Source organism: Lolium perenne, chromosome 1 (genome assembly GCF_019359855.2).
Source record: "Lolium perenne isolate Kyuss_39 chromosome 1, Kyuss_2.0, whole genome shotgun sequence".
Lineage (NCBI taxonomy): Eukaryota > Viridiplantae > Streptophyta > Magnoliopsida > Poales > Poaceae > Lolium > Lolium perenne.
The window spans coordinates 172,822,500-172,848,333 of record NC_067244.2 but is presented as its reverse complement, the minus strand read 5'-3'; the positions used below and the strand labels follow the sequence as shown (position 1 = coordinate 172,848,333).

Below are 25,834 nucleotides of genomic sequence, written 5' to 3'. Positions count from 1 at the left end.
TTCACAGCAGCTTTTTCAGAATCCACAGCTCAACCAAACACACCCTTATGCTGTCACTCACGAAAATAGAAAGAGAGAAGAACACCAGCAGAATAAATGGGCCTGGCCCAGCTCGGATTCCTTTAAGCGGAGCCACGCTTGCTCCCGCTTAAAGCGATATAAAGGAGCACCCAGGAAAGAGCCGGAGAGGTCGTCAGAAAGAGAGAGACAGGGGTCGCGAAAGGAGAGAAGTTAACCCTAATTCCCCAAACTGTATCCTTTCCTCAACCCCCTTCACCCCTCGATTGCCTCCGATCCGATTTTTATTGTTAATCTCCTGATTCTTTCCTTAAAGAAAATCTCCTGACTCTTTTGTCAACCAGAGATTCAGACCTAATCCCCAAATTCGATGGTCGACGCCGCCGCCAACGCCCCCAATCAAGGTCGGCTGGCCTCGATTCTCCTTGCCCGGAAACCACGCTTCACCGACAGCACCAACGATACCACGGCCACAGCCAAATCCAAAGATGGCTATACCATGGCGGTCTCCTTCTGGATTGCCGACCCACCCCAATTGTCACTCTTCTCCATCCACTGCTCCAAGCCCCCTGGTTCGCGATACATGACGGACCCCGATTTCTTAATTTGGCCACAGTTGGTCGGCGCGGACGGCCCTTTCGTCCTGCTTCGCGTTGGATTCTACGCCGGCGCCGGCAGCCGCGAATATTTTCTGTACAAGGCCGCCGGTGACGCCCCAGCGTCGCTCGAGCGGATTCCTTCTCCCAAAGTGCCAGGTTCTGATGATGATGATCTGCGCGGGGTCAGGGAGTTTGGCATCCTCGGCCACATGGCCGGCGGCCACTATCTCCTGGCCGCTCTCCGTGATGCACCATCGTCGGACGACTATCAGCTTCGAATCTATTCGTCCGAGACAAAATCATGGAGCACTAGGGCACTGCAGAATCCATGTCCTGGGGTCGACAGGGTTGTACCCGACAAGGTGATCACGCTTGGACAAGGTGGCTTGCTAGGGTGGGTTGATTTGTCACAAGGCCTGCTGGCGTGCGACTTGCTTCGTCTTCAAGATCCCGATCCCACTGGTGGTGGTGGTGGTGGTGATGGTGGTGTAAGCTTCTTCATCCCGATGCCTGAGCCGTTGCCTGGAAACAGGTACAAAGAAAAATATCCCATTCCCCCCACCAAAAAGATGAAGAAACACCCTTTAGCTGAGGAACCATCTCGCTCAGCAAGCTGGTTTCGGGATCTCACATGTGTCAATGGCGTGCTCAAGCTTATTGAGATGGAGAATCCTAATCCTCCTGAAAACAAGGATAATATCATCTCTGATTCGGACTTGATCACGAGGCTTAAGCGCAAAGCCGTGGATAGGAATGCCAACCAGCAGCTGTCTTCCTTTAGGGATGCCTGGAGGGCTGTGACATGGAGTCGGAAAGTTTCGCCATCATCTGCTAACTTTTGGCGCCAGACATGCGTTGCTCATGTTGCTGACATAAAGGAGAGTGAACAGTTGTTCGCATTCATAAAGGAGACCCAACAGTTGGTGACGTTCCGTGACCTCTACTCAGTTTTCCCCATCCTGAGCCTTGCTGATGATGGCCACGATATTCTTTATCTCAAATCTCTGATGGAACCCAGTCATCAGGATGGATGGGTGGCTGCTCTTGACATAGGAAACAAGCAACTAAAAGCAATTTCAAAGTTTTATCTTCCGGATTATTGGTATTACAACCATAGGTTTGACCCTGAACATCCTTTCCGTGCATGTACATTGTCCAGCCATATGGATATTACTCCAGGTACCCGCTCTTATTGTTTTCATGCCTATGCAATGCTTCTTAGTCTCACAATCCTTATGTTCTTATTAGTTATCTTCTTGTCACTGCTTTGTCTGTTTGTGTGTTTGGACCCATTTGATGCTGCCTCCATATTTGTTTGTGTGCTTATTTGCTGGTTCCCTAAAAAAGTCGGGATTGGTGTTGGTTATAAATTTAGTGGTTTTTGTAGGCATTCAAGTCTCAGCCTTTCGCAAGAACAGAAAGGCTAGCAGCTCTGCAGACAAGCCAGTCGACACCAAAGTTAGTGGTTCGCAGGAACCGATCTCACCAAGGAGCTTATTCCAAAGGCAAGTTTCTTTTTCTCCACGGAAACTCTCTTCTTCTATATGCTCCGATTTAAAATCAATTCATTCTATAATTTGATAGCTATTTGCTAATTAGTTTTACCTGATGTTGCCATATTGAGATCTTTTGTTTAATAGGCTTTCTGTTTCTTAGGGTATCTGCATTGGCTGAGAAAATGAAGCGTGAACGAAATCCACCTGAGAGTGTTATACAGAATGATCATATTTCTTCCCAGGTCCATGCTGTTGTAAACAATCTGGTATGATGAATTCCACATGCCCTGTTTTCTACCCATTTCCCCATTATTGCTGAGGAAGATTAATTAGAATGTACCATTCCAGCCACCGCAGAAATGCTTCAACAAGCAAGATGTACCCTGTGGCCCTGGGTATGCATCGTTGGGCCATGTACATGGTCGACACAACTACCAGCCACTGTGGCTACCACCACAACAGCAATTAACGTCCAACAGTGCATTTGGAACTCATGAGGTAAAAACATTGGTGATGTTCTGCTATATCCTTTGTTGACCTGTAGCTCTAGAATGGACAATCTCCACTTCTCGCAAGATACATATCCCTAGTACTAATTCTCTCGCATGTGCTGTCATGGCGGATGCATCCAAGTTGAAATGTTCTGTGCATTGTTGCATTGTGCTTTGAAAGTAGAAGAGTAAAAGAAAAAGCTATGGCCACCAAGTTTTAAAATATGTGTAGAAGCAACTAAACTGTTATAGTAATAAATTTATTATTTGAGATCATTGTAAGTAACGAAGATGAAATTATCTATTTCTGCTATGCTGTGATGTGCTACTTTTGAAGTGTTGACCAGGTTTCAGTTTTCCCGTCATCTTACTATAAGCTTTTGCCTATGATATCAGGCACCCATGGCATGCTTCAACAATTTCAATGGAGGCAGCTACCTTGGGTATGAGTCACAGCAACTTTCTGCTCCTAACTCATTTGCCTATGGCGCATACACATGCTATGGCAACTACCAACAGCAGTGGCAACAGCCTACCCCTACCCTGGGGCTGCCTATTGGTGCATCTTGGCAGCATCCACCTCCTCTGGTGCAGCGTCAGCCAACACCTCCTCTGATGCAGCGTCAGCCAACACCTCGTGAGGTAAAAACCTGTGGCATGCTCATCTTTAGACAGTAGTCATGGACATTAAGACATTAAGTTTAGCATATGCAAAAGCCTTGTGAGTTCCGAACTGAAATGTAAAGACGTCTCAAGACTATATGTAAGGTAATATCCTCTCATAGTTGTTTCTTGAAACGTGAAGGTAACCATTTTACTGAACATAAGAGAAGGGTACTAAACTATTCAAACTAGTTGAATGCCCGTGCGTTGCTACGGCTTCTATTTTTTATTATAATATATATCAATGAAATAGATGTAAAAATTCACATCTATCAGAAAGAAAACACTTGATATTCTAAAAATTTAACATTCTACCCCGTGCGCTGCTAGTTGCTACTAACATATGTTGGCGAGGCTTCATTCATAACTAGAGCTCATGCATATTCAGAAAGTGGCATTGACAAGATGTATACTATTAAAATCAGAATGACAAAATCCTTTTCTTCCAAAGATTATACGTCATTATCAGGTCACTCAATTTGACTGACTAACATTTCTAGAGAATGTTAAACAATATACGGTGCATGTAACATACAATTCCTGGTAGGTGATAACTTGGGGTTTAAAAGCATGGGCTCACATCAAGTGTAGCCATGCTAAAAGACTAAAGAGTACAATGCCGCCGCAAAGTAAATATTTTTCAGAAAGTGTAGCCATGCTAAAACTTGCTCGCAGCGAGTGTAGCTCTTGTCTATTTAGATGTACCAACAAAATTTGGATTCCTGAAGAAGGGAAATGCAAAGAATTATAAATAAGTGAAAGTTTTACTCAAGCCAAAAAAAAATATACCAAATATTAATTATAATACCCGAACTATACAAAGGATTGTGAATTTAGTCCCCTATGATGCACTACTGGAGGTTGTATCTATAGTTTGAAAGGAAAAAAAACGCAAGATCTAGCATAGCAACATTCTTCTTATGTTTCTATAGCTTTTGTCAAATATGGATAACACGTGTTGGGAGGCTAGAAGGAATTATCAAGTGTGGCAAAAATGTGGTTAGTAAGTGGTTCATCCTAAGGAAAACATTAATTCAACACTTGAACCAATAAATTTAAAACGATTTGAATTAACTACAACACAACACACATGTACTCATGCATCTGCCAACAAGGCAGCAAAGACTCATTTGATACCCATTGCCTTGTCTGTACGGAGAAATTAGACAAGCATGCTTCCACAATCTCTTCCGGTGGGGTCTGTTGGAGATGCCAAGATTAACGAAAGGTGTTTGGGACTATTAAAAATAGCTTGTGTACATGACCATGTGATTCTTCAATTCTATTAGTTTCCAAGACCTATATCAATAGCAAGATACCCAATTTTATTCAGCGTGTGGGTTTCTCAAAAATAATCAACCTTCATATGGTACTTCAATTAAATATTAGTTGGAGCAGCAAAATCATGAAGTACCTCATTTAGTAATTCCAAGAAAATCCGAGTAGTGGCTAATATGCCTCCTTTGTTTAGTTGGTGCAGGCCCGGGTAACTTGGCAGAGCCAACAAATTTCATCTGAGCAACCATTAGAACAGTAGGTAACAAAATAAGAAGACATGAAAGAAGTACACCAAATAACCAAGGTCCCCCAAGAGTGTATATTAATTCTTCAGAACGGTATAACAGCGAGGCATTCGAAATCTATTTGACACACATGTCTGGTACGGGCATGGAGTTTCAGCAGCACCTCTTGTAAAACATAAGCTATGAATAAAATAAGAGGGACCTTACTCCCGGCGGCCGGTGGTCGCGACCTCGCCGTAGTTCACTGTGAAGTTGGGGATTGTTACTTGGTATACTATACTTACATATACGAAAAGTGAATCCTAATAAATCCTTTTTTTTAATGTACGCTAGCTTCCTTGCAATTAAATCTTAAGGAAATATCGAATTCGGAATACCCTCAACGCATCATTGCAGAATTTAAAAGAAAATAGCAAATCTGATTGTGTTTGCTTATGTTCAGGTTACAACATGCGATATTACGGAATGCGGATTGGCTGCGCGCTGCCCGCGACCCGCGTTCCAGCCCCAGCTCCGCAGGTGTTGTTCCCTGACGTTTCTTCTTAAGAAAATATTGCATTATCCCTCCCCCGCTGACCTCTTTTGTTTGATAATTCGAAATCCGACAATCAGTTGAATTTGCGGCTATCTATTTACACACATACAGATAACTTAGATCTAAAAAAGTTGATACATGTATGAAAGATTGTTGAACCTGCAACACATGAGCCGGTGGTCGCGACCTCGCCGTAGTCCACTGTGAAGTTGGGGATTGTTACTTGGTATACTATACTTACATATACGAAAAGTGAATCCTAATAAATCCTTTTTCTAATGTACGCTAGCTTCCTTGCAATTAAATCTTAAGGAAATATCGAATTCGGAATACCCTCAACGCATCATTGCAGAATTTAAAAGAAAATAGCAAATCTGATTGTGTTTGCTTATGTTCAGGTTACAACATGCGATATTACGGAATGCGGATTGGCTGCGCGCTGCCCGCGACCCGCGTTCCAGCCCTAGCTCCGCAGGTGTTGTTCCCTGACGTTTCTTCTTAAGAAACACATGATTGAAGATAATTTCAGTGCTGTAGCCACCAGTCTGGACCAGCAAGCACTTCACCATCACCGGAAGCTTTGTGAAAGAGTGACTCCAAGGGCACAATCCACGACTAAAAGAAGAGGAACCTTAATCCTGGCGGCTGGTGGTGGTGACCTTGGTGTAGTCCACTGTGAAATCGGGGGATGGTTGGTGATGAATAGCTTAACTGCAATGGCGGTGGCAGATCAAAATGAAGGTGGGGAGCAGAGGGGCGCAACAAGTGGGCAACAATGCCCCGCCTCTGTGACGGAGCGTTATTGATGGATCACACAGCAGCCGCTGGCGGAGCTCGTCGTGGTGTCGTCCAGTGGCAAATCAATGAATCGGCGGTGGCTTGTGGATGCAGCGGGTGCTTACTGCAGCCACAAAGAGGCACATATAGCTCGACCGCCTCCATTTTGCATGTCTCACGGTATCGATATGCTGCATCGCCAGCCCACCAAGAAGAGGGGATTAGGGTACAGCTCGAAGATGTTCGTCGTCGCGGAGCTTAGTCTGTAGCAATTCTTTCGTAGGTCTAGGATTTTTGCAGTGGGACTCCGGGCTTGATGATGGGAGAATCGACTACGTGCGGGGTGCGGTCAGGGGGAGGTATATGCGGTGGAATTAGAAAGGATGATCAATTAGCGTTTTAATTGTTCATTTAATCCTTGATGCTATTTCGGAAAAAAAATGTAATCCTTGATTTTTCAAGAGTGACATAACACGGCAAAAAGTATCTCCTATTCCAATAGGCATTGATTACTATTTGATACCATAATTAGCGGCAACAAGGGTAAATAGGGGCGACTTATGGTGAAAAATGATTCTACCACGGGTGTAATCCTTGGGATTATATTAGAGTTGGACACTTTAGATGCTTTCAGTGATAAAGATAAATTGACAATTACAAAATAACATACCAACTTCAATATAGTTTTTCTCTATCCCACGAAAAAGATATCTTAACTTTGTCAAAATTTAAATGTACATCTAAATTTTGACAAATCTGGGACATCTTTAGTTGGAGAGAGGGAGTAGTGTAGACTTAATACAAGAAATATATATAAAACAAATATTATATATGCAGTGCTCCGTGTGAAAGCATACATATTTATGCAACTTAAAGAGAATTGTAAATCTGCTTAGTCCCGCAAAGATTTCTTATTGTTACCTCAATTGACAATATGCTACTTCAGTGTCATCGTTTCAGTCGACAACTTTGGATTCCAGTTCCACCTGCAACAACGGAGATGCAACTACATAAGAAGTAAAATTATTCATGTGACAATTTCTATCAAGCTATTACATATACATGAATATACACATGTATACATAAGGCAACCTGCGCTGATTATCCATGCAAAGAGCTAAAGAGGAAAAGAAGAGACGGACAAGAAATCAGTAAGATCTCATCATGAAAAGTCGGGTGAGAATGCCAGAGAACTCTAAATCCGACTGCGATCTAAAGCACCCAACCACCAGCCGTCCAAATCCACTTGAATCGCAGCCATGGGATGGCGGATCTGAGACGAAGATTAGCGATTCATTTGTGCAGGATTGAACCAAAATATGAAAGTGATGCAGAAAAGAAAACAGGAAGTCACCGAACAAGGACTGCACCATGTGAGAAGAGTTTGCAGATGAATACCGTCCGTGGACGAATATGGCATCCTCAAGAGTCAAGAGTCAAGGGAATGCCGGTTGAGCGCAACGCCGGCGAGACTTGAGGCCTGTTGTTACAACAATGATGACTTGCCTCGGTCCGGTTAACCTGGAAGTGGTGAGGGATATGCGATCGTGCGATGGAGATCTTTTAGGAGGCGATAACAACAACAAAGGTTGTTCCGTGAAATAAGCATTTTTGGGCGTTTCCTGAGATTAACTTTTTTTTATGTGTGACACCACCAAGCGTTTCACCTTATAATAGTAAAGATTAGAGAAAGGAAATGTTATTATTCCTAATTGAAGGAAATGCTATTATTCCTAATTGAATGAGAATCCCTCAAGTGATCTGTTATACCTATGGCTTGCCTTATTAGCCTTTTTAGAGAAAGGAAGTGTTATTATGCCTAATTGAATGAGAATCCGTTTGAGTGATTTACCGTCGCGGAGACGTTAGATTAGATCGAATGGTCCGGATGCTCCCAATCTCCTTCACCAAACGCGTTGTATGACGTACGACCAACTGCAATATAATAGTAAAGAAAAGAGGAGGAAGTTAGGAGCAAATGTTGGAGAAAGGTGTGGTAAGGCCTGTAGTAGCATGAGGGTAGCAAGCGGCATCCTGCAACCGTCCTGCAAAACCTAAATCAGGGCAAAACTAGCTATGGAATCATACCAGATTTTGCACATGACTGGTGAAAAGTTAGATCCCAAATCCCTCCCCGCTTGCCACCCTAAGTAGCATATTTACGAAGAAAGATGTGGTGCCCAACAAGTAGTTTGTAGGCTAATGAAGTGTAGATGTTGAGCTACTGAAGAATCTAGGTAACGCCTGTCAGTTGGTTGTGCTGACGAATACTACTATACTAAAAATATGGTCAATCCTGGTAGTTGTGCATTATTTGCTATCACAAAGAACTTTGGGGACATGTGGTTCTAGAAAGTTACCACTGAACACATATGTTTATTGACAAAACTAGTTGATTTTTCCGTGCAGTGATGATAATTTGACCAGATCGATGGCTTGGCTAAGCTCAGACGAGGGAGGCTATGGTGCAAGCTTTCTGTGTGGTGGACTTGTTTCTACCTGAACACAGTCATCTTCTCGCTTCAGATAATCATGTCTTGTACGTGGACCATTGTTTATGCGTTTGTATATCTACATAATCCGTGAGTGTAAGGTGCCACTTCTAGTATTTAATCCTATCGTGTGTATGAAAGCTTTTGCAAACCCGGATATGTATGATAGACACATATGGTTCATATTTTTTTTTTGTCTCACCAATAGTCAATTAGTTTATTTTCCATAGGCAAACACTCATGGCTGCTGAGATCAAGACTGCACATTTGCTTGCTGTTCGCACTACTAAAAGTGCCCATTTCTCTTGATTTGCTTGTGGATTGTGTGTCGACAAAAGGCGTGAAACGGGAGTAAAATATTTATAAGTTTGAGTTCCAGTTGGTGTTACAGACCGGCACTAAAGCTAAATAAACTGTGACTTTGTACCAGAACAGAGTAAAGTTCTTGGGAGCAATGTTTTTTAGGTATTTAGAGGAAATTTCTTATTCCAAAATGTGATTTACTGTAGTGACCAATATCAAACGAAGCACGGAGATCTCTAGATTTCTAATTCTTTGACCTGTCATGGTTAATAGAAGTACACTACTTAGTTGTATAGCATATATTATGGAACGAAGATCAACTGAAGTACCCGAAGTTAACACTTCCCGATACTAGAAGTTCAGAGTTCTCAAGTTGTTGTGTCCATTGTACAAAGTGCTACCAAGCATCAACTAGTTGCTGGCCCAAATTTAACAAGTCCTATTCCTTTCTAGTCTGATAGCTGATCCAGTGACTCTGGCTAGTTGCTCAAATACAACATTGTGCGTGCATAGCAAGGGAGCAGGCTACAAAGACTCAAAGAGCCTACCTTCGACTCAAGATCAGTTAATAGTGCTTGCTTCCTCCTCTAGGATTGTCGAGGTTACAAGGAAAACTTCAAGAAAACAAATACTCCCACCGTTCCTATAAAAAAGCCATATAGTTTTTTGAGAAAAATTCCAGAATATAAGGTTTATTCCGTTGCCATACTTGTATGGAAAATATTTTTGGAGATTTGATTAGGTTTACTTATCTTATGCAAAGTTATCTATTAGCTCACAGCAATTACTTACACTTAACCCTAGCCAAACATGGTGTAATTTTTCCTAAATATGCGTTTCTTAATTTCCGTGCTAGAAATTATATGGCTTATATTTAGGACCGGAGGGAGTATATCAACAGTAGCAAATCACGCCACATCCATAACGGATCGCTAAACTGTAACGCTTATATATATACATATCTGGAGTGTATGTGTCTAAATTACACATACCTAAGGTTTACATACCTAGCATATACACATACAAGTTACACATACAAGTTTTATATATATATATATATATATATATATATATATATATATATATATATATATATATATATATATATATATACATATATAGGATAAATACTTCCTACCCCTGGGTGTAGTTACACCCATATCTAATATACTACCATACGGAAGTATATACGATACTGTATCGATTTGAGTATGTTCGTATACTATATCTAAGATACTCTAAACAAAGTTTGGTGAAAAAAATGGAAGTGAACCCATAGTTTGCACTATATATCCGAAATACATGCATATGTATACGTAAAAAATGAGTCTACGTAAAAAAATGTACATACTACCTACAAAGTAGTATATATACTTCCAAAATAGTTTTGTATACTTCATACTACATGTACATACTATCCGGTATGATAGATACTCTCTAGATTATGAGAAACACACGTGGGTGTAACTACACCCGGTGTAGTATGAATATGTCATATATATATATATATATATATATATATATATATATATATATATATATATATATATATACCGGTTGCAGAATAATATTCTGAGCACCGACTTGTACTTTCCTGAACACAAGGTTGTACTTTCCGGATAACAGGGTTCAACTTTCTGTCGAACTTACCTGAACTTCCCGTTTTCTTTAGAGGTACTGATTATACCTCGAGTTTCTCAACCATTTGTCGGAACTATGCAAATGATATACCGTTGGATAGATAATGAAAAACCGCAACTTTTTCATGTTCACACTTTTCACAGATTTTGCACGGTTTAAATTTAATTTTGAAAATACGAAAACACTTCTATATGGTCAGAAAACGAACTTTTAGTTCGATTTTCGAATCGCTTATCGAAACTGTGCAAATGATATACCGTTGGAAAGATAATGAAATTGCGCAACTTTTTCATGTTTTAAGTTTTTTTAAAATCCTCACAGTTTTTGAATAATTTTGAAAATACCGAAATACGGACGTACTAAAAAACGAGCGGACAGTAATTTGGATGAATTTTTTCAACCGTTTGTCGGAATGATGCAAATGATATGGCGTTGGAAATCTATGGACTAGGCGCAACTTTCTTATTCGAATTATTTTCTCTAATTCCTTACAGTTTAAGAGAATAACTGAAATTACTCTCCGCCCGGTTTATGTGACGGGCACCAAATGATTTTCCCGTGATTTCCGTTCGGAATATTTAAACAATGGAAATGATATACGGTTGGAAAGCTGTCAAAATGGTGCATCTTTTTTGTGATTACCATTTTTGCCAAATCCGAATGGTGTAAAACTAATTTTAGAAGTTTTGAAATCATGTTTCCGGTATATTTTGTGGGATAACGGTTTGAATTTGATGGCTTAGATCCATTTATTTGTTGTAAATGTTGTAGGTAATGAAATTAGACATATACTCTACCATATAAAGCTTTTGGTGACAATGGTTGAAGTGGTTGGTGATCAAATCGATGAGATTTGGACAATAGATTTCCGCCCCGTAAAAACAGAGCGTTGAACTTCTCTCGACATGAACTTGTACTTATCGGGAAATACGGTTGTACTTCTTTGTGCGGTTTCAAGAAAGTATTCAGTCAAATAGAGCTATAATTTTCAGCACACAAAATGCTCAGCACAACCACGCGCATCTGAACTTCCCGTGACATGTCCTTGTACTTCCTGGCCTTCGTGGTTGTACTTCTTGGAAATGTTTTGATGCTAGTGCGTTTTACAAAAACTAGCATGTGTGCTTCGAAATGATAATTTTAGATTGTCTCTATATTCTATTTAAGAGATTATGTACTTCCTGGATCCTAATATTTGAACTTCACAACGTTGCTATGTGAACTTGTGTGGGGGTATTTTATTGATGTAATTACCGCTTGTACTTACTGTTGTGTCCGCATGTACTTCTCGGAATCGCTGCTCGTACTTCCTCGTAGATGATGGGATTATTTTTTTCCTAAATATGGACTATATCGGGTTTCTTGTACTTCCTATATTAAGTGGGTTTATTGCTCGTGTCGAATGGTTGTACTTCTCATTGTCAAATATATGAACTTCCTTACGGGTGATGGGATAATTATTGTTTTTTTTACATTTGGATTTTGTTGGTCTTCTTGTACTTCATATATTAAGTGGGTGTACTACTGGTGTCAAATGGTTGTACTTCTTTCCGTCAATTATTTAAACTTCCCCTAGGGTGACGGGATTATTTCATTTTTTTACATTTGGATTTTGTCGGTTTTCTTGTACTTCCTGTAATAGGTGCTTGTACTGCTCGTGTAGAATGGTTGCACTTCTCGTCATCAACTATTTGAACTTCCTTGGGGGTGGCAGGATTATTTCGTTTTTACTACATTTGGATTTTGTCGGTTTTCTTGTACTTCCTATAATAAGCACTTGTACTGCTCGTATGGAATAGTTGTACGTATCATCATCAAGTATTTGCAATTTCTCACGGATGACGGGATTATTTTGTTTTTTCATTTGGATTTTTGTCGGTTTTCTTGTACTTCCTATCATAAGTGTACGTACTGCTTGTGTCGAATGGTTGTACTTCTCATCATCGATTATTTGAACTTCCTCACGGGATGATGGGAATTTTTTTTCTATATTTGGTCTTTGGTCGTTCACAAAAATAGAGCATTGAACTTTCCTCGACATGAGCCTGTACTTTTCGGGCAATACGGTTGTACTTCTCGCTGCAGTTTCACAAAACTGTTCAGAAAAACCGATAAAATTTTATGTGAACACTTTGTACTTCGCCTATTTACCTCTTCTACTTCCTCTAGTTACCGCCTGTACTTCTTGGAATCGTTGGTTGTACTTCCCCGCAGATGATATGATTTTTTTTTTACATTTAGATTTTGTCGGATTTCTTGTACTTCCTTATTAAGTTGTTGTACTTATCGTGTCGAATGGTTCTACTTCTCAGCATCAAGTATTTGAACTCCCTCGTAGATGACGGGATTATTTTTGTTTTTTCTACATTTGGATTTTGTGGGTTTTCTTTTACTTCCTATATAAAGTGGGTGTACTGCTTGCATCGAAATGTTGTACTTCTCGTCGACAAGTATTTTAGCTTCCTCGTGGATGACGAGATTTTTTTTGTACATTTGGATTTTCTTAGTTTTCTTGCACTTCCTCGTGAAGGAGAACCGAGGAGGGGGCCGGGCGGAGGAGTGGGTGGCCACGAGGGGCGGCGCGCCTTGAATCTCACCGGCGGGGGCTATCGATGGGGAAGAGCCTGCGAGGAGGGAGAACGGGGCGGACGCAAGGCCACGGGAGCGGGCGGGAGGGAGATCGCGGCGGCGTCTAGCGGCGCAAGGAAGCCCGCGGCGGTGTCGGCGGATGGCTGCTCCAGCGGCGGCTCGGTCCGGCGGGGAGCAAGGGTGCAGGTCGGTGAATCTCAGATGGGCACATGTCGTAATGTTATTATATTTATTTTTCGTACATTTGGATTGTTATTGGTTTTCCTATACTTGATATATTTAATGGGTGTACTGTTCATGTCGAATGGTTACTTATCAACGTCAAGTATTCGAACTTCCTCGTGGATGAAGAGATCATTTTGTTTTTTGTACATTTGGATTTTGTCAGTTTTCTTGTACTTCGTATGTTAAGTGGGTGTACTGTCTCTGTTATTGCTCCATACTTTGTTGTGTTGCACATCATCGTTCTCCACGCAGAGGCCCGCGGTGGCGGTGGTAGGTGCCTCCAGCGATAGAGGTACGGGCATGCGATAGTGGTAGGGGCCCGTGGCGGCGGTGGTGGGTGCCCGTAACGGCCGCTCAGAGCAGAAGACGGGGATAGAAGAGGGCGGCGGCAGGAGCCTGGATGCCGGGGATAGAAAATTTTAACGTCTTTTTTGTTTGGACTTACAATACTGACTATGTGAACTTTCAGGCATTATAAACTTCTACTTGTCAAAGCGATGCACTCGTACTTCCGACCCTACTTTTCTCGGAAGGATATGCTGCAATGTTTTTTATTTTATTTTTGGCATGACACGATGATAATTAAAGAAGGTCTTAATCGTAATGTTTGCTGCTACTTCTTTGTACTGCCGGTAAAAATAGGTCCAAGATAAGGCAAGAGAAACGAGATATAAAGAGGAGATGGGGAGAGAGAACAATAGTGTCGGCCATCGTCGACTGTTCCCGTTATGGCCCTTGCATCGAAGGAATTGAACGTGCACTCCCTACATCCCTAAATCCCAGTGACTATGTGTTTGAGCTACTCCCAGTGACAAGGTATCAACTTGTCAATGCCTATGGATTGTAGGCTAGGGTTTAGTTGGAAGTAGAGGGTAAGTAGATCTCGAAGGTTTCAGCCGAAAAGTACTCGACGATTATGAAAACTAGGGTTTGCAGACAATGATTCGATTGATTCTTCGTCCCTCGACTCCCCCTTTATATAGGAGGTGGAGCCGAGGGATTCGTGCTATACAAGTTTACAGAGTCCGGGACGGTTTCTAACTCGTCCCGCCAGATTACAAACAACACTTCCTATTACAACTCTATCTTTCCTTAGTAAATCTTGGGCTCCCGAATCTTCTTATTCTTCGGGTAGTGGGCCTCCAGTAAACCCCGGGTACTATCTTCGGCAGGCCCATTTGGCATGCCTATGTCAGTAGCCCCCGAGATTTTGCTTGAATCGTAGAATCAGGGAAAATCTCCACTGTTTATTTTTATTCGAAAGCTTTAACTTTTATATTTCTTCACATAAAATTCTATATTGTACAGGGATAATGGTAGTTGGGGCTAGTTCATCTGACGGATCAGGTACTAGTTAACTGCTCTAGTGGCAATCCGCAAAAACCTACTTCAAAATCACGTCCCTGGACATGATCTCGGGATACTGGTGTAAACTTCGACAGGTGCCGCTTAAGGTCTTACCATTCTGTCGAGTCCCAGTCAAATTTATCGGGTACCTAACGCGTTCGTTAGGATTTTTCTTCGTATCTTTTGATACGGATAAAAGTAGCAGAGCGCAGTCTTCGGCGATGCCACGCCCAGCAGAACGGATCTGGGGTCTTACCTTCGCAAGTTTGCGGCATTCAGAAATTGATCGCAACTTCGGCGTTCTGAGAATATATTGTCGAGTGCTTTTCCGGCTGTTGGAATGGCACATTTTATCGAGTCAAATATGACTTATATTGCTCTCCCGATGGGAGTATATGTAGAGTTAATTATAACTCGAAATATACTCTCTTGCTTTTCTATCTCTCCTTTGTTAATTTCATCGGGCACGCGAACAGCGTTCCCGATGGGAGTAGCCCCCGAGGCTACAACCAAGAACTTGTGCTTGGTTGTAGGCTCAACATTTTAGTCCACCTTGTCGCTATATTTTCATTACTTCCCAATATAATCTCTTTCTTCTTCTCTCTCTCTCTTTTTTTTATATCTCTCGGGTGCGCGAACAGCGCTCCCGATGGGAGTAGCCCCCGAGGCTACAGCCAAGGACTTGTGCTTGGTTGTAGGCTCCCGCAATTTCTATATTTGTCATACTCGAAATTTTACTTTTTTCCGAAGTAGCCCCCGAGCATTTGGGCAAAAACTTGTATTTGATCAAAGGCTCCCGAAGTATTGAATAACTCTTTCTGTCGCCACTCTTCTTGTATTTTTCTTGTCGACATACTTCCCTTAATCAAATTTACTTCATCCTTCTCGAGTAGTCTTGATTTTTCTGCCCTGTGGGTCCATTGCTTCTACCACGTTGACACGTCGTGCAAGTGGGGGACACACGTCCTCCGCTTTTCCTGGCGCACGTACGGTAACGCCTATCTCAGTAAAAATACTGTTTTGCCCTTGTATCTAGAAGATCCATTCTCACCACACGATTTCTTCATCCAACGGCACACTGCCTCACCCGATTCTTATATAAACCTTTCTTCAACCTCCGTTCATCCCCTCGCTTGCGCCGCTCACCTGTTCCTCTTCGCAAAACTTCCCCTGCGCCCAACTCTCTCCGATCTTCCGCACGCACATACATTGCTCTGCCCATTGCCGTTGATGCCACCGCGCACGCGTCTGACTCGCCACAGCACTCCGGAATCCAAGATGGCCGTCGAGGATCTTGAGTGGGAGAGATCCAAAATCTCCAACCAAGACTCCAACACGCTGAAGAGGCTTGGCCTCATGAAGAAGGAGGGCGCCATCCGCTTTCCTAGCGAAGAAAGCTACCCCAATCCTCCAATGGAGTACCGGGTTAGTTTTGTTGATCATCTAATCCGCGGCCTTTCGACCCCAATCCACGATTTCCTCCGCGGCCTTCTTTTTGTTTATGGGATTCAACTGCACCAATTGACCCCCAACTCAATCCTTCATATTTCTATTTTCATCACGCTTTGCGAATGTTTCCTCGGAATCCCTCCCAATTGGGCTCTGTGGAAACGCATTTTCTGCCTCCGCCGCAATGGCTCCCACAACGCCACTTATAACATAGGTGGCGTTGTTATCTGTGTTCGTACTGATGTCGAGTATTTCGACGTCAAGTTTCCCGATTCTGTCCAAGGGTGGCGCAAAAAGTGGCTCTACATTCATGAAGAAAGTGCCAACTCCGTTGAGCACAACATAATTCCTTTCGACGGAAGTGCCAAAATCCAGCGCCGCCGCTCCTGGGATGCCGAAGCTTCTGAGGAAGAGAAAAAGGCGATAGAGGCACTCATGTCTCGTATTCATCAGCTTCAAAACACTCGAGGCAAAGAGCTGTCTGGTGTTCAAATCACTGCCTACTTCCTTAAGATTAGAGTGCAGCCTCTTCAGGCTCGCAAAAATCCCCTTTGGACGTACTCTGGTAAAAATGACGCCAACAGAATCTCTGGTGATATTTCTACCAAGGACTTCGAGAAGTTGCTTCGAAGACTTTCTCGTCTGGGCAAAGACCCAATTCCTTCCTCAAGTCGCGTGGAGCCGTACAGCTCCACCAATCCACTCCCCGAGGTATTTTGTCTTCCCGAGTTTTTATCCTGTTCCGCACTTTCTCTGCATCTCATTGTATTGTCATCTCTTCAATTTCCCTTTTGTCACTATTTTTTACAGAACCATCCTACTATGACTTCCCTTCCTCCTCTTCCTGAGGGTGGAGAAGTCGAAGAAATGGCCATCGTTGCCGAAGATACTCAAGGCTCTTCTGTTCCTGAAAGTGAAGTCGCGGGTTCTCACAAATCTGCGGCTTCTCATGAAAAAGAAGTTGAGTCTGAAGCCAGTGAGTCAACGCAGTCCCTTCCTCCTGCTGTTTCTCCAAGGAACAAGAGGAAAAGAACTGATGCCGAGGATTCTGGCACCTCTAAGGCTGAAGAAGTTGTTCCTTCTCATCCGAAGGCAGCTTACGATCCTTATGTTGAATCCCTCGTCAGCTCGTAAGTCGTCTTTATCTCTCCTTATTCTTGTACTCGAAATATTTATCTTGTCTTGCTTTTTATACTGCCGATTTTTTGATCAACAGTGATGAGGAGGAAGGAGTACCAGTTACTGACGTGGCTGCTCGGACAAGCACGTCACGTACTGTACTTGCCTCAGACACGCTAGTTGAAGGAGAAGAAACGTCGCCTCCTCAACAAAACGTCGTCACCACTACTCCGCCATCAAGCCCCCTTGCTCCTTCACCAAAAAGGACAAGGGTTGAAAATATTGTTGAACCTGCCCCTCAGTTGGGCAGTTCGTCGACGCTGCTCCTAGATGATGTAAGCTTGTCGACATCTATATTTTCCTTATTTTGTTGTTTCACACCCTTTTCTCTTTTTCATGCCGATGTTTTTCTTTCTGTGTTCACGTTGAACAGCCTATGATCAAGGATCTTCTCCGCATCGGTTCCCAATTTATTGGGTACCGTGAATATGCTAATAGAGCCGAAGGTAACGACTTTTGTACTTGCTGTTTTTCCTTGATTTTTACTCCTGTTGCTTGTCGCGATTTGTGATCTTTCCTCTCTCTTTTTTCCATATCTCGACAGAGAAACTTGCAGAGGCTAACGAACGCGCCGACGCACTTGCTCTAAAACTTGAGCAAAGTGAGGCAGCTCGCAAGAAAGCCGAACTCGCTGCTAGCAACGCCAAAGCCGAAGCTGACGAAGCCAAGGCGAAAGCTGCTGGTGTCGAGGAACTGCAGAAAAAACTTGAGGATGCTACAGCTGCCTTAGATGGGCACAAAGCTGCGCAAGCTTCTCGTGAAGAAGGAATCCTCAAGCGCCTGAAAACGCAGAGTCGCCGCACTTTCAGTAATTTTGATGATCTCTTCTATTTTTATGAGAATCGTTGTTTCTTGTCTTTTCACTAATGCTTTGTTTCCTTAACAGCCCAAACAAACCAGGATTTTGATCTGACAAATCCTGTCAATGACCCTGTCCTTGACGCACTTTCCTATCTGGAACTTCATGGGTCCGAGATTCGTGAAGGTGTGTCGAATGCTAACGCGGTATTGTCGGCATTGTTCCCCTACTTCTTCCCGAAGAAAGAGGAACCTGCGACTTTCCTCAACCTTGCCAAGATGTTCAATACACCGGAAGACCTTGGACTGAAGATGCGCCAAGAAAATATGAAGGTCGCCGTTGAAAACACTGTCGCTTTGGTTGCTGACAGTCGACAGACTATTGACTGGATGAAAGTTGGCGACACCGAGCAAATAGAGCAGTCAAGGTGGAAGTCGCTGATTAAGGCAGCCAAGCCCAACACCAAGAAGATCTTGGCATATCTCGGGATTAAGCCATCGTCGACTCCTAGCTCGTCAAGGCCGGAGGTCTAGTTGCATGCCTCTGTTTTTCTTTCTGTTTCTTTTGCTTCTGTCGCCAAAGTAGTCATTTGGCGACACGTACTTCCTTAGCTCCACTGTAATGCCCTTGTAATTATTCCAAGAGATTAATGAAAACTTCTATCTTTGCTTGTTGTTTGATGTTGTCTTGTTTAATTTTCAGTTGATATTTGATAACTATACTCCATCTTCCGCTCCTTCCAATGTTTCGCCTTCTTCTTCCCGCGCGAGGAGAGCTTTTGCTGATACCGCTCCTGTCGATGATACCTTGTCGCAAGAACTGGATGAACTTCGGCAGCAACTTCAGTATGCGAAGAAGCAAACACTTGTGATGATGGAGCAATCTCGTAAGTCATCTGAAGCTGAAAAAATTGCTCTTCAGCAAGCTCACGAAGCCGTGGCTGCTAAGGAAATTGCCGCTTCCGAGGCTGAAAAGGCAACTACTCGAGAAAATTTCATGCTCGAATTAATGAATGAAGCCAGTGCAGATATGTCGGGTATGCCTGTTTCATCCGCTGATATCCTTTATCTTCATGCTATTGTTTCTTAAAGGTTTCCACTTCTTTGTTTTGATAGGTGCCTTTACTGATGCTGCTGCCGAGGAAGAGAGGGTAAATGCTAGGACAAACCTCCTTGTTAATCTTTCCTTGGACCATGGTTCTTTGTTTTGGGCTACCCCAGAGAGGACCCGCCAAATTGTCAGATTTCAAGATCGCGCCTCTCAAACTCGCGATTTCCTTGACTTCTGTACCAAGACCTTGTCCATGGTTTACAACTCCATGTTTCCTCGGAACGTCCAACCAAAAACTCTTCCTGAATTGATGGAAAGGTTCAAAGATGCTCGCAGTATCCATGATTTTGTCAAAGCTCAATTAGTAGCTGGCGCCAGATTTGCTCTTATCATGCTCCAGATCTGCCACTCGAAGCTTGACCTTACCCAGGTTGTCGAGAAGGTTCACCAAAAGGTAAAACGTCGGAGAGTTGGTGTTGACAGGATTAACACGAAGGTTACGCCTATAGCCGAAGAAATGATTGAGGACCTGCTTCGGATGGATGCCGACTTTTTTGCCGATGGCCATTATGCCGATTTCCTTGGTGCTGCTCCTGAAGAAAACAGAGTTACTCTTGATGACATATTGAATCAAGACTAGTTATTTTCTTCTTGTAGATATTTCTTCTTTGTGATCCATGACTATATTGTAAAGCAATCATTATATTTCTCTGTTTGTCTAGCCCCCGAGTATTTCGGTGACTCTTTACTATATTTGTATATTTGCGAGGTTTTGAACCAAGGCATGTATATATTTAAGGCGAATATGAGCCCCCGAGCTTTTTATTGAGTACTGTTTTGTATTTTTATTGACTCACGAGGTATCTGAATACCAAGGCAAGGTTTTTCTTTTTGTCGATGAACTATATTGAAATTCGTCGGAGCAAAGACTTTGGTCATGTCGATAAAGAAGAAAAGTTATATTGTCACTATCTTTATTATATTGCAGCACCGCGAGCCCGCCTCATTAAAAACCTTCTCCGGCCCCACTCGGTGCCCCGAAAAAGGAAAAGAGTGCGTCTGAAAACTCGCGGGCGTTTCAGTACATTGAAGTTTTACAAGGACTATATTTCGACTCTAGGCGTAGAACCGCCTAAGTTGCGCCACGTTCCAGGGGTTTGGTTCCTCCACCCCTGTCTTCTTGTCCTTTATCCTGTATGCTCCTCCTCCGATTACTTCCGTGACGATGTAAGGGCCAAGCCACGGTGACTCGAGTTTTTCATGACTTTTTTGCGTGAGCCGAAGGACTAGGTCTCCCACCTGAAAAGATCTTGGCCGCAATCGTCGACTATGGTAATTTTTCAAGTCCTGCTGATATTTGGTTACCCGAGATAATACTTCATCTCGAGCTTCATCAAGTGCGTCGACGTCATCTTCTAGCGCTCTTCTCGACGTTTCTTCATCATATTCGGCGACACGTGGAGAGTTGTGCTCTATCTCGATTGGTAGTACTGCCTCTGCTCCATGAACCAGGAAAAACGGAGTTTCCTGCGTTGCTGTGTTTGGCGTTGTTCGGATGCTCCACAACACGCTTGGTAGTTCTTCTGGCCAGGTATGTCGAGCTTTTTCCAGTGGTCCTAACAAGCGCTTCTTGATGCCATTGCAGATGATACCATTGGCTTTCTCGACTTGCCCATTGGTTTGAGGATGTGCAACTGACGCAAAGTTCAGCTTGATACCCACCTCTTCGCAATAATCTTTGAATTCATGGGATGTGAAGTTACTGCCATTGTCTGTGACGATGCTGTGGGGCACTCCAAATCTGAAGACGAGGCCTTTTACGAATTTTACTGCGGATGCTCCATCTGGTGAATTTATCGGCTTCGCTTCTATCCACTTTGTAAACTTATCGACAGCTACTAGCATGTACTCCTTTCCTCCTGGCCAGGATTTGTGTAATTTACCCACCATATCAAGTCCCCATTGAGCAAAGGGCCATGACAATGGTATTGGTGCTAACTCTGCTGCTGGAGAGTGAGGTTTTGCGGCAAACCTTTGACATGCGTCGCAAGTTCTTACTATGTCCTTGGCGTCCTCGATTGCTGTCAACCAGTAGAATCCTGCCCGAAAAACCTTGGCTGCGATAGCTCGACTACTTGCGTGGTGGCCACATATTCCTTCGTGTACATCCTTCAGAATTATTCTTCCTTCTTCGGGTGTAACGCACCTTTGCAAGACGCCTGAAATACTTCGCTTATACAATTCTCCCTTGACCACCGTGAAAGCTTTGGAGCGTCGAATTACTCGCCTTGCCTCAACTGGATCGTCGGGTATTTCTTTCCTGAGGATGTATGATATGTATGGTTGCATCCACGGTATCTGTATCACCATGACCAGGTCCTGATCTTCTTCTTCGTCCTCTTGCTTTTCCTTGGTAGTCCCCGAGGGTTTCTTCTCCTTCTTTTTTGATTTTGTCGACTTGGTGGATCTCTCTGTTATCTCTTCCCAGAATACACCTGGCGGTACTGCCAGGCACTGCGACCCGATGTTTGCAAGAACGTCGGCTTCGTCGTTGCTCAATCTGCTAATATGATTTACTTCGCATCCATCGAACAACTTCTCGAGCTCGTTGTACACCTCCTTGTATGCCATCATGCTATCATTGACTGCGTCACATTGGTTCATAACTTGCTGTGCCACCAACTGTGAATCGCCAAAGATTTTTAGTCGAGTTGCACCGCAGGCTTTCGCCATCTTCATCCCGTGTATGAGAGCCTCATATTCTGCTTCGTTGTTAGATGCGTTAAGGAACATCATCCGAAGGATGTACTTCAACTTGTCGCCTTCAGGTGATATGAGTACTACTCCTGCGCCAGCTCCTTCTAATCTCTTGGACCCGTCAAAGTTCATGGTCCAGGTTCTCGACAAATCTGGAGGTCCTGTATTTTGCAACTCCATCCACTCTGCGATGAAGTCCGGCAGAACTTGCGACTTGATTGCTTTTCTTTTTTCATACGTGATGTCCCGAGGGGAAAGTTCTATTCCCCAAAGGGAGACACGACCCGTAGCTTCTGGGTTATTCAATATATTTGACAAAGGAGCTTCATTGACCACTATGATCGGGTGTGCCGAAAAATAGTGGCGCAATTTTTGTGCTGTCGTGAACACTCCATATGCTATCTTTTGATACTGAGGATACCTTTGTTTTGAGGGCGATAAAACTTCGCTAACGAAGTATACTGGCCTCTGCACGCCGTGGAGTTTTCCTTCTTCTTCCCTTTCGACAACTAGCACCGTGCTCACCACTTGGGGCGTGGCTGCGATATACAGCAGGAGAGGTTCCCTTCCTTTTGGCGCCACCAAAATTGGTGGTGTCGAAATTGTGCACTTCAAATCCTCGAAAGCTCTGTCGGCTTCTTCGTTCCACTGAAATTTATCTCCTTGTTTTATCAAAGCGTAGAACGGCAGCGCTTTTTCTCCCAACCTCGCGACGAATCTACTCAAAGCTGCGACTCGCCCAGTTAGCTGTTGTATTTCTTTCAACTTTGTTGGCTTCCTCATTGTCACAATAGCTTGTATTTTATCGGGATTTGCTTCAATCCCTCTTGCTGAGACTAGGAAACCTAGAAGTTCTCCTGCTGGGACGCCGAAAGAACACTTCGTCGGGTTCAGTTTAAGGCAGAACTTATCAAGGTTGTCGAAGGTTTCCTTGAGATCCTCGATCAGCGTTGCCCCCTTTTTTGATGTTATGACGACATCATCAATGTATACTTGTACGTTCTTCCCAATCTGTGTCGCCAAACACTTCTGCATCATCCGCTGATATGTTGCTCCCGCATTCTTTAGACCAAAGGGCATTGTTCTGTAGCAAAACACGCCGTAAGGTGTAATAAACGCAGTTTTTACTTCATCTTCTTCTTTCAATCTGATCTGGTTATAACCAGAGTATGCATCCAGGAAGGAAAGACGTTCACATCCGGCCGTGGAGTCGATAATTTGATCGATCCTCGGGAGGGGAAAGTGATCCTTTGGACAATGTTTATTGAGACACGTAAAGTCGACGCACATGCGAAGGACCTTAGTGTTTTTCTTCGGCACCAGCACAGGATTTGCTACCCATGTGGCTTCTGTGAATATCTCTTTGATAAAACCAGCTTCTTGTAGTCGATTGATTTCTCGACAAAGATGGCTTTGCGGTTTGGTTCCGAAAAACGCCGCAAAGGTTGTTTGATTGGTCTCGCTAGTGGATCCAAGTTTAAGTGGTGCTCGGCAAGTTCCCTGGGTACTCCTGGCATGTCAGCTGGACACCATGCGAAGATTTTCCAGTGCTCACGGAGGAACTCGACGAGCGCGCTTTCCTATGCGATATCCATGTCGTTTGCGATAGATGTCGTCTTTTTTGGATCTGTCGGATGAATCTGCACCTCTTTTGAATTTTTCTCTGTACTGAAAGTTGATCCTTTGTTTGGCCTTCCAACGTCTGGCAGTACGTCGTAATCAGTCATGCTTTTTGACGCCAAGTATTCAGCTTGCATCCCGAAAGTTTCTGACAATCGGTGAAAATCCTTGTCGCACTTATCGGCTAAGGCGAAGCTTCCTTTGACTGTGATTGGTCCCTTTGGTCCAGGCAACCTCCACAACAAGTATGTATAGTGTGGCACTGCCATAAATCTAGCATATGCTGGTCGTCCCAACAGAGCGTGATATTGCGACGGAAAATCCACGACTTCAAACTCGAGCCTCTCGATTCTATAATTTTCTCGGGTCCCAAATTGAACGTCAAGGTTGATTTTTCCCAATGGATAGCTTGGTTTCTCCGGTGTGATGCCGTGGAACCTTGTGTCTGTTGGTTTCAAGTTTGCTAAGGATATGTTCATTTTCCTCAATGTATCTGCATACATAAGGTTCAAGCTGCTGCCGCCGTCTATGAACACTCGAGAGACATCAAATCCCGCGATAACTGCTGGCAAAATAAGTGCTGACTGCCCTGGTCGAGGAACTTGCTGCGGATGATCTGCTATTGTGAAGCCGATATCTTGTCCTGACCAATTAAGGTACTCAACTGTTGGTGGAGGCATTTTCTCTGCCATAAACACTTGTCGTGAGATTACTTTCTGAGCTCTATTGGACGGCCTTCCCTTCTGAATCATCGACACTGCTCCATTGGAGTTAGGATCAACATAAGGTGGTGGTGCAGGTGCTGCCGCTATTCTGAGCTGATGTCGATTGTCGTCTGTAATCGCGGGAGGAGGCGGCAAGTGAATCTCGCTTCTGGGTTCTCGAGGATTTCTCTGTGCTGCTCGTGCATTAGCGTTCTCTGCATACCGCAACATTGCTTGAAAATTTCGGCAGTCCTTCTGCAAGTGCCCTGACTGTCTTTTGCCGTTGCTGTCGAGGAAAAAGTGCATCTGGCACGGTCCGTTCATCATCTCTTCAGGGGACACGAAAGGTCTTGGGAACCTAGGCCCGCTATTTTGTCTGTTGCGTGAATCATCTCTGTTATCACTTCGCTGTTCACTGCTTCTCTGGTAATCATCTCTGTTGCTTCCACCTGTATTTGTCCGAAAACCTGCCGAAATTTGTCCTGGAGCGTCGTAGTTCTGGTACTGCCGAGGAAATCTTCGCCTCGGTTGATAGTTTCGACCGCGGTCCTCTTACGCGACTGTGTCGTTTGTTGTGGACAGCGTCTTCTCCATCTGCCCATTTATTTGCTATCTCCATTAACGCGGATACTGTCTTTGGATTGGTCCTTCCCAAGTCCTCGACAAAATCTCCACGCCTGACTCCTGCGACAAACGCATCTATTGCTCTCTCGTCAGATATATTTTCTGCCGAGTTTTTGATGATATTCCACCTCTGGATGTACTTTCTCATTGGCTCATCTGGCTTTTGTCGACACGCTCTCAACTCCTCTAACGACGCGGGTTTTTTGCACGTGGATCTGAAGTTCTTGACGAACACGTCCTCGAAACTTTCCCAGCTGTCGATGGATCCTGGAGCGAGTTTCTTTATCCATGATCGTGCGGCTCCACTCAAGTGCACCTGGATGCTTTGCATGGCTGTTGCCCTAGTTCCTCCTGTCAGCTTCACCGTCTCTAGATAGTCGACTAGCCAATCCTCTGGATCTTGAAGGCCGTCGAATTTCTTGAAATTATCGGGTAACTTGAATCCTGAGGGGACTCGAGTTTTTCGGACTCTCCTCGTGAAGCATGGTAAGCCGCACATATCTTCGTCGTTAAGTTCTGGGGATTGCCGATGATCCCTTCTGCTCTGCCGCGCTCTGTCGACTCTTGCTTGTGCTGCTGTGTCTCTTGCTCCACTTGGCCCTTCAGTCTTTGCCGCTGTTCTTCTTTGCGGGTCGTGGACTATTTTGCCTTGCCGCTCCTTCGGGAGGCGTTGATACAAACGCTGTCCCCATAGCTCCAACTCCTGCTACCGCCATATTGTACAGTGTTTCCCTTGGATCACCCGGAGGTGGTTTAGATGCAAGGATAAAAGCATGTGTCGCCATATACCCAGCCTCTGGTGTCTTAGGGATGATGTTTCCTCTTGTATCTATCGACATAAAGGACATGTCGAGGTTTTGAACCAAGTGTTCTCTTTCTGCTTCGGGTATGTGTTGCAGCCTTGACCTTGCTCTGTTCCGTGCCTCCCGATGGCTATCACCCGTAGTTCTAGA

General features: G+C 43.7%; 1 protein-coding gene across 1 annotated transcript; it reads left to right on the top strand.

Moving 5' to 3' along the window:
- The first annotated feature begins 235 nt into the window (after positions 1 to 235).
- Positions 236 to 8,813, top strand: LOC127312872 (uncharacterized). Its single transcript, XM_051343422.2, has 6 exons — positions 236 to 1,796; positions 2,005 to 2,122; positions 2,274 to 2,379; positions 2,462 to 2,611; positions 3,001 to 3,246; positions 8,512 to 8,813. The coding sequence occupies exons 1-6, from the start codon at positions 389 to 391 to the stop codon at positions 8,512 to 8,514; spliced, it is 2,031 nt and encodes a 676-aa protein (XP_051199382.1). The 5' UTR covers positions 236 to 388; the 3' UTR covers positions 8,515 to 8,813.
- Positions 8,814 to 25,834: the final 17,021 nt, after the last annotated feature.

Bases quoted from the DNA above. Each gene is read 5' to 3' on its own strand.
- LOC127312872 (XM_051343422.2), top strand. From the start codon at position 389: ATGGTCGACGCCGCCGCCAACGCCCCCAATCAAGGTCGGCTGGCCTCG. The intron at 1,797-2,004 runs GTACCCGCTCTT...TGGTTTTTGTAG, and splicing joins CCATATGGATATTACTCCAG to GCATTCAAGTCTCAGCCTTT. The intron at 2,380-2,461 runs GTATGATGAATT...GTACCATTCCAG, and splicing joins ATGCTGTTGTAAACAATCTG to CCACCGCAGAAATGCTTCAA.